Source organism: Silene latifolia, chromosome Y (genome assembly GCF_048544455.1).
Source record: "Silene latifolia isolate original U9 population chromosome Y, ASM4854445v1, whole genome shotgun sequence".
NCBI lineage: Eukaryota > Viridiplantae > Streptophyta > Magnoliopsida > Caryophyllales > Caryophyllaceae > Silene > Silene latifolia.
This window is the reverse complement of record NC_133538.1, coordinates 194,456,559-194,466,507: the sequence shown is the minus strand read 5'-3', so window position 1 is coordinate 194,466,507 and position 9,949 is coordinate 194,456,559. Positions and strand designations below refer to the sequence as shown.

Sequence of the window (9,949 nt, the reverse complement as noted above, 5' to 3'; positions counted from 1 at the left end):
GTTGCACTAAAGGTCAGAGTTTAAGAAGTATGAAGTTTCGATAACGGTCAATAACTTAACATGATGAGTGAAGTCAGTCAATCCTATTAGGGAGCTAAATCTTTGTTGGGTGTTGAGTTCTTGTTGTAGTCAAGTTTCGAACTGATGTGTACCACTCTACTAGTGTTTTGTTTGTTGTATGATTTGCTTGTAATGAAGTGTGGATGCAATAAAGAGTCACACTTGCATCAGAATAAACTACCAAGTCTTGTCGATTATCGTAACTACTACTCTACTAGTAATCAATGCATTCGCTTTACAAGAAGACACCACTGGTGTTTGTCCATACAATTTACTCGACAATCAAATGTTTATTATGCCCTTGATAGGTAACTGGCAGGTTACTAACTCATTAATAAATGATAACTGATAAGTAAATAAGTTATCTCTGCATACCTCTAGGTAGCTAGATATACTTCCTTAAGTTTCTATATACATATCTTTAACTATTTAGATACACTCATTAAGTTGTTAAATACACTCACCTCTAGGTAGCTTGATACACTTCCTTACGTTTGTTAGATAGACTCGATCAACTCTAGGTAGCTAGATACACTTCCTTACGTTTCAAGATACATATCTTTAACTAGCTAGATACACTCATTAAGTTGTTAGATACACTCACCTCTAAGTAGCTAGATATACTTCTTTACGTTTCTAGATACATACCTCTAGGTAGTTAGATACACTTTACGTTTCTAGATACATACCTTTAGCTAGCTAGATACACTGTTTTAAGTTGCTAGATACATATTTTTACCTTGCTAAATACACATCCCTGACAAGCTAAAAACATTATTTACCTTATTAGATACACAAGATAGAGCAATAAGATTATATCATAAAATGGAAATTATGATCGTAATATCCTCCAAAAGGGTTAAGCAAATGTGATTATGTCAAATCTTGCGACAGTTTATAGTAACTATAATAATTTACTACTTAGATCTTTAATTAGAGGTGCAGTTGCAGTAGAAGAGCAATTGAATCACAAAGTTCTTAGAAAAAAAATGCATGATTAGAAAAATGAGTTTTTTACAATCTTGTCTACTCCTACAAACAATCTCACACAACTCTATTTGATTATATGTGATCCACCGCAAATTTGAGCGAATGATTCTGTGATAGGAACGACTTTGCCACGATCAAAATTATTTTCCTTAGCTACAATCCTACAATCTGCATCATGATTCTAACAGCTATGATATTGCTCCATGTATTATAAATTCAACTATTCGACGCAATTCATAACTCGTAAGCACGTGTGCTTACTAATTAAACGTTTACTCAAAGGCATATGGAGGGGAGATAAAATAACAGAAATTTTCATCCGCTACTTCTCTATATAATGTAATGCAATAGTCATTGATGCAATTATCGACACAATATTCATATTCAATAATATAGAAACAGCCTGTTGGTCTTCCTTCCACTACTTTTCTACTAACCAAACGGAGGTTGATCATATCAAGAGAATGGATGAGCTACTAGTTAAAAAAAATGAAGCTGACATAATCTCAACATCATCCAAGTATTCCATGCTACTACATTTTTTAATTGAAGGAAATAGGAACCAAATACAATGTTTCAAATTAGAAAGCAGAAGCTAGTTCCAATACTCGAGATATGCAAAAATGAAGTTACTAGCTAATATACTCAGACAAAAAACACCCTATACAGGAAATGTCTTTAAGCTGATGCAGGTGCCACTTGCTTCCTTGCTGACCTATTTGTGTATCTAGTAGTTTTCATTCATGTATCTCGTTGTTACTAGCTGATGGTGCCGTCTGCCGAACACCAAGATAACTTCAGAGACTGCACTAACCATCCCATACAACACCCTAAACCCGAATAACTGACATAACCTTCACCGACACCATCTCGCAATTCATCACCCCCAAGTCACTCGCGTTTTCCGAAATCCAGGTCGCCGACTCTTTTCCGTCAGAAACCCTAATTTGGAATGCATCGGAAGCACAATCACCACAGCAAATAATTGGAATTAAATTCGCACACTATGTGCGAATGGAGGCGGAAATACGGTATTAGACGCCGTAATCGACGACAAAGAGTTGTGCGCCGGAATTTTTTTTCATCTCTTAATTAAAAATTGATTGAGATATACAGGGAAGGCAAGGAGACAAAAGAAGAAATAACGATCATCCACCGATAGCAATGTTGGACGTCAAGTGGCGGCGACTTATACCGGTGATCGGCCGATATCGTCGGAGAGGTGGTTGAGTATGTGGGAGGTTGAGGAGATAGGAGAGAGAAGAGATAAGGGAGTACTACCGTACTGAAAATGAAACACCATCACATTATTAGCGCGTGATTGACTTAGGTTGTAGATTTGTTGTTTTTAAATTAGTTCGTACGGTTCGCACCGTACTTTAGTTCGCACCTGACCCCGACCCTATATATATATATATATATATATATATATATATATATATATATATATATATACAACAGGCTATCTCTTTAATACACGTATCCAATACGTGGTAAACAGTAGGGTGTCAGGATTTTTGTGTAGAATGACTCATAAACTATCCCAAATACATAAATTCTTATCGGAGTTTAAAGAGATATATTCAGCTTGCCTCGATTTTGATAAAAAAATTTATAATATTTGATTACAGTATCATAAAAAATTTTGTATCAGAAGAATAGTTTTCTTTATCGTATATAATGGATAACTACAAATAATACGTTAAGTAATCGTATTATGTATTGTCGAAATTAATAATTTATTACAAAAATGCGGTTCACAATGCATTTATTCTAACAAATTAAGAACTGCAGTACATTTTTTGTTTAAAATAAATTATATAATTACACCTTTACATAAGAGTACAATAGACTTTTGATATACAATATACAATATGTATACATTGAGATATTCTTTTAAAAATATATACATAACTTCTGAGATAAAGAACCTAACTATGCTAAATTATACCGGCACGACGCAATACTTCATAACAGACAATATTTTTTGTTTTAAGCAAACTATCCGATGAATTCTCGGATGCTATAGCAACTACAACATCAGAACTTCTTTTAGCTCGAGAGAGGGCAACATATAGTTGACCATGTGAAAAAACCGATTGAGGAAAGTAAATTTCTACTTTATCCAAAGTTTGCCCTTGTGCTTTATTAACAGTCATCGCAAAACTAAATTTAATCGGAAACTGCTTTCTTTTGAAGTTAAAGGGAAATTTATCACCCCGAGATGGTTGCAAAGGTATTCGAGGTATAAAAACACGCTCTCCTTTATGATGTCCAAAAACAATTTCCGCGTCAATAATATTTCTTGAAAAGGCTTTGCATATGAGTCTTGTGCCATTACAAAGTCCGGAAGTTGGATCTAGGTTCCTTAGTAAAATTATCGGACTGTTTTCTTCAGTACCAAATGGTGTGGTGGAAGACCTCCTGGATTTAGCGTATTTAGAAACTCTATCGGGTACTGTTCTGTAGTGATATCAATAGCCTCATCAAAGCTTTTATATTCAAATGCTTCGCCTCGTTGACGAGAAACCAATATGGAATTTATAGCTTCAGTGTCTTCATTCTTTGGGGTTAAAATAGCTTTTTTAGTTGTAAGAAAAGAGTTTAAATTAATGTCATCTACATTTGGGTAGATAGCTTCAATCAGGCTTTCTAATAACGACAAATGTTGATTGCATCTTATCACAATGGCTCTTGGTAGTGTTATATCTTTACCATTTTCATAGGGTGAACTGCCTTCACCAACACGCAGAACAAAATCACTGAAGCAAGGGTCATTAATGGCTCGCATATTGATAGTTAATCGAATCTTTTCGAGCGTCGGCCACAATGGAGACATTACCAAACTTGCATTGATAGCCTCTCGAAGTGTACTTTTAGGAATGACCGGCAACACTTGGCGAAAATCTCCACCAAACACAACAACTTTTCCTCCAAACGGTATGTTTTTTGAGCAAATGTCACGTAATGTTCTTTCAAAGTGCTCTATTGATTGTCTCTTTGCCATTGGTGCTTCATCCCAGATAATTAATTTGCATACTCTAATCAATTCAGCAAGCGAACTTTGTTTTGAAATTTTACTACCTTGATTTTCTTCAAGATCAAGAGGAATTTTGAAAAGCGAATTCGACGTTCTGCCACCTGAAATATTCGAAGGTGCAATTCCCGAACTTGCAACTGCTAGAACAATAAAGCCTTTTTTTCGCAGTTGTGCGAGAAGCGCTGAGTAGAGGAAGGTTTTGCCTGTACCAGCTGGACTGTCTACAAAGAATGCACCTGGCCTTCTTTCCATAACTCTATTATATATAATTTCGTATGCACTTTTTTGTTCAACATTCAGCATGTTTATCGCGTTAAGTTCTTCTAGTGTAATAGGAATGCTGAGCTGCTCTTCAATTTCTTTAGCCTTACGTGTTTCAATGTTTTCATCTTCCAATCTTAATCCTCCAAAGTCAAAATCGTTGAAATTCTTTCCCATTGACTCTATGATGCAACATATACTTCTAAACGTAAGATTCAGAACTTTACGTGGATTTTCTGGAAATGCTAATGTGTAGTCCTCTGATAACGCTGAGAAGAAACGATCTCATAGAAGCCTGGGACTTTTCGGCGTACAGTAAATGAGCAATGTAGCAAATAAGCGTCTTAAAGCAAATGGCATCTGAATATTTGAAGCTTCCAGTAAACTGTTTTCCACCGAATTATCATCTTCAAGAAGGCCTCTTTGATATGCTGATTCTTGAAACGAAGATAGCGTAACATTGTTGACGGTACATAAATCTTCAAATGATTGAGGTCCTCGTATATTTGCAAGTAATAATCGTAGGTAGTATCTTTCACCTTCTGTAGTGTTGGTGTAGACTAACCTACCAACAGCAAAACCTTTTCTTCGTGGAAGCCAAATCTTCTCGTCTTTTTGCCCTAACCAACCATAGTGTTCCGGAAACTGTTGATAAAGTAGAGTACGTGCATAAGCATCAGTTTGATTCCTTTCAAAAAAAGCAGCTAACGTAGTTCGTTTTCGATTATCATCGTCGGCAATATTATGTAGGCGTTCATACAGACGAAAGAGTACAGGCTGCATATTTGGCAGATGAACTTGTAAGGGCACCACATTAGGATGTATTTCATTCATGCAAAATCTAAAAATTCTCCATACTGCCTCAGGTGGTGATATCCATCGTGCTGACTGAAAAGCTGTAATTTCATCGTAATCGCGTTGTTCAACACCATCTTCAACCGTAAAAGAAACCCGGTCATGTCCCTTGTAAACATATTTGTAGAGATATTTAACTGCTTTTATTGTTGAACATACTTCTACATTCAAATGGCAGTCATATTTTGCAAGCAAAAAAGGATTATAAGGCACAACCCACCTATTATCAAGCGTAGGTGCATTTAACTACTGACATTTCTACCATTCTGTCGCCGTCGATATATAGGATATGAATTACGACCATTTGTCGTCATATCCGCATAATCACGCGGATAATGATTTTTACAATTTCCGTTCTTCATGCATGGATTTGTTGGAAAATCTCTACCACATGGACCATGCATCATGTGTTTTAAGACAGCACTATGAAGGTGAGGATTTTCTAAGACATTTGGAATTTCAGCGGACAAAAAAGCGTCATATTGATCCGGGGACCGTATTTTGCTGTGACCATCCAATATGATGAGAAAATGTGCATGCGGTAGGCCCCTCTTCTGAAATTCAACTACATATACGTATCCAATAACATTGCCAAATAGTTTTTTCTCAACAATTTCTTTCTTAACCTCAATAAGTTTTGTTCGAAATACACGGGCAACAAGATCAGGTCTATTCTGTGCTTCCTCATGTGGTAGTAATTCACGTTCTATTTCTGGCCACCTAGGATTGCATGTCATGGTGAGAAAGATATTTGGTTTGCCATAACGCTGAACGACCGACATTGAACTAAGGTAGCGACAACGAAAGTCTCTGCCACACCCTATAAAGCTTGATGGAAGAATATAAATTTGTCCAATATTAGCACCATATAATTGCCCTGCATTATAGCTATCAATCACGCCTTGATAAAGTTCTGCTCTAATAACAGCTTGATTAGCTCGTATGAAATCAAGTCTGGTTGATTCAAGTTTAATATACATATCAACAACGTATTGCTGAAGAAGACGTCCGCAACGCAATAAAATAGACGAATCATTAGGTCGAATCTGCAGGCGGTAACAGTAATATTCTCTACAAGAAACCTTTTCTTCCGATTCCGAAGAACTCGCTACTGTAGTAGAAAAAGTTTTTAAAAAAAAAATATTTAGAATGGAGTTTTAATTATAGGTAATATAAAAATATTTATATATAAAACAATAACCAACCTGCATCTTTAGCCTCTATCAAATCTTCCGCAGTTTGGACAAGAACTTCGTTTATAGGAAATGTAGGACAAACCTCTCGACGACGATGAGAACTATTGTACTTGTAAATACATCGATGCCATCCTGTGTCGCCGTAAGGAAAAAGAAGTGGATATTGTAAAGGGTCATAACAGCCATAATAATGTCGTACACGATGGCTTACCCCTGACCAAGCATATACAACAATATCATGCCTCTGAGGTTCCGATGAACCTTCATCTTCAACCCAAATCGCTGCAACTTGAGATGCAGTAGGTGCATTGTGAGTACGCTGATCGTGGGTTGGATCAGCGCGAATAACAATACGACTTTCCTCATGAATACCAACTTCTCTCAAGGATCGGAAAAAAACCGCATAAGGATTAACATTCATAATCCTCATTAGTGTACTAACGACAATTTGCGTGAGATCGGGGCAACTTCGTAAACGATGCCAAAGTTCTACATCATTGTCGAAGAAATATAATTGCATATATCGTGGTTCTTCTTGTGTTGGAAGTACGTCATTTATGAAATGGTAAAACTGTCCTTGAACACGAAATGTGTAGATGCCGCGATTCCTATGCGTAAGTTCAGGATCTTTCTTTACTCCATACGATGTAAAAGCAAAAGAACTATTGTAGAACAGCATAAATTTCCGGAAATTACTCGCATTTGCGTCATTTCCTAAGAAAAGATGACACATAATTTCCGGAATAGAATTTTGTGCAAGTCGAATATCCCCCTGACCGCAACAAAAATTTATCGATTCATTCCTAAACAATTTTGCCCCACAATATGAGCAGAAACTTGGGAAAGGAAGTATATATGGTTTCTTTGGCGGTCTTTTTTTACCTTAAACATTATCAACAAATAAAAAGTATTAACAAAACTATAATACATGTACTATACTAAAAAAAATAACATAAATTCACAATTAAGTTAAATGTTTCAAACCTTTAAAATTAACTTCGGGGACATTGTCACGCTGATTGTCTTCTAACGGCCGATGGGCATGAGAAGTTGAAGCAACATCCGACAACATACTCAAATTGAATTCTACATAAAAAAAGAGTATCATTTTCTAAATGGATTTCCATTCGTCTATATAATAGAATTACAAAAGCATATATTACAAAAAAGAAAAAAAGTTTAATATATACTTTAAAAAATGTTATTTTTTAAAAATAAGTAGAAATACTTATTTCGGAAAAGATACAAATATATTTTATTTATAGGTGCAAATCTTAGTAGTGGTATAAATTTGACTTCTATTTTTATACAATCCAAAATACTGCGCGTAGAAAGCGTAGAACACGTAACTTAACGAAAACATGAATTCTCTATATACTAAAGGATTAACACATCTAAAAAAATTCCGTTCAAAATTCCCACTCACGCATGTTAAAGAGTACTGGAATTTGCGCTCAATGTTATTTTCTAAATATATTCTAGCAAAATCGTTTCTAAATATACCATTGGTAATTGGCTTTGGTTCAACTAATTAAAACTTATATACCGTAAATACATATATACCGAAATGATTTACTCAATATTCATCAATTTCTATCTAAATTATCTAGAAAATTCTTTACCCTCCTTATTGTCTCATTTTCTACCATAAATACATATATACAAATATTCTTTTTGCCGGTTTTATTTACAAGGTTATTACGCATTTTAATTAGATTTTACATAAAACTGAAATGTATTATTATTTTACATAAAACTTAAATGTATTATTAATGTCATAAATTTTTCTTAATAGTAAAGTATAATAATATTAGTAACTTAAGGCAAAAATAACTGAATTTAAAGTAACTTTTGACGGTAATAATTTTCTTTACTACCTCTTAATAATATTATACAAGTACATTATAACATTAAATTAAAATTAAAGTCAATTTATGCAAATATTTTTATCGAGACCGCCTCTTTATATAGCCCCGACGCTATTTCAAGTCACTGCATCCATCTAATTAATGTATTTTCAGAAAACAATACTCCCTCAGTCCCTATCTATTAGTTATCTATTGCTTTTGACACAATGTTCAAGGAAATGAAAGAATCTGAAATAGATCAATTACTTACGTTATTTCATCACTTGCACATATCCTTTTTCAACCAAAATTTTATCAAAACTGGAAATAGATAACAATTGACTAATACTCCCCATAATGGAAATTAATCACAATTCACCGGGACAAAGAGAGTAACAATCACCCATTCACAATGAAGACGATTAATAAGATTTGGTTACATTAATGTTCTACCCAAGTTATCCTGACAGGCCGAACCTTTCTGTTTCTTCTGTCATCATTTTGCCATTTATATAAGTTGGTCCACTTATATTTTTCAACTATGTCTATGAATTTTACAATAAATTTTACTCTTAAAATCAAAAGCTTTTGGGAAAAAAGAAAGAGAAAGAAATGCGCACCTTGAAGAAGCACAAAGATAGATTACTCAAAATATGTTGTAGCTGTTGATAGTACAAATTTTTTGTTTTTCTTAGAATTTTTTTTCATAAATCTATGTAAGAACATTGAAAGCAATTTATAGAAAGTTGAATTATAAAAAAAACAAAACATATGTAATTATGATTTTTGTTTTATCAGGCTACATTTATATTTATTAAAACAATACCTAAATCAACAAACAAAAAATGACGTAACGGCAAAATATCATAGTAATCCAAAACGTATGCATTCGGTTTTCGAAATTTGAAGATATATGTTATTTAATGCTTCGTATTTGAGAAACCATTAATTAAGAAGTTATGTCTAATAAAATAAATAGTATACAAAAAATTCTAATACGTTAATATGTTATGTAATACTACATAAATTTTGAATTATTGTTTTGATGAGATTGATGTAGTTGATAATCGAAGTTGCTTAGTAATGTTGAATGGTGTGATGTTGTGAATGTTGTGGTTGTAGTTATGGGCGAACTTCGGGACGAAGTTCATTTTAAGGGGGGAAGACTGTAATACCCCGTATTTTAATGATAAGTTATGAGAATAGTTTATGTAATTAATAATTAATTAAAGGCATTTCTAATAATGAATTACAAGTAAGGCGATAATTAAATAATAAAATAAGTAAAACAAGTCGGGAATTGGGCTTAGCTAATAATTGAGTATTGGACCATGTGACATTAAGTAATTGGACTGAAATTTAGTATAATAAGGTTAGAGTATAATCGGGATTTGCATCGGAAAATAATTATAATATAATATAGAAAAGTAGTAATTATATTATTACTAATAATAATTTATGACAATAATAAATTGGTAAAGATAAAATAAGGGAATCCTACCTATGATATATGTAATAATAATAATATAATTGTGATAATAATAATATAATCATAATTATAATAATAGTAATTCCTAAATTAATTGGAATAGGTAAATTAAGATAGTTTCCTAATCGACCTCGCTTTCTCTATAATCCTACCCTATAAATACCCTATTAAATCTGAGAAATAAATCACAAATTAAGAGGTGGAGCTTTTG

General features: G+C 33.6%; 2 protein-coding genes across 2 annotated transcripts; both read right to left on the bottom strand.

Moving 5' to 3' along the window:
- Positions 1-3,427: 3,427 nt before the first annotated feature.
- LOC141629733 (ATP-dependent DNA helicase PIF1-like) lies at positions 3,428-4,528 on the bottom strand. Its single transcript, XM_074442692.1, has one exon. The coding sequence runs from the start codon at positions 4,526-4,528 to the stop codon at positions 3,428-3,430; it is 1,101 nt and encodes a 366-aa protein (XP_074298793.1).
- Positions 4,529-4,636: 108 nt separating this feature from the next.
- On the bottom strand, positions 4,637-7,510 carry LOC141629731 (uncharacterized). Its single transcript, XM_074442691.1, has 4 exons — positions 7,387-7,510; positions 6,412-7,284; positions 5,469-6,317; positions 4,637-5,367 (listed from the first exon to the last, which is right to left on the bottom strand). Exons 1-4 carry the CDS (start codon positions 7,508-7,510, stop codon positions 4,637-4,639), a joined length of 2,577 nt encoding a protein of 858 aa, XP_074298792.1.
- Positions 7,511-9,949: the final 2,439 nt, after the last annotated feature.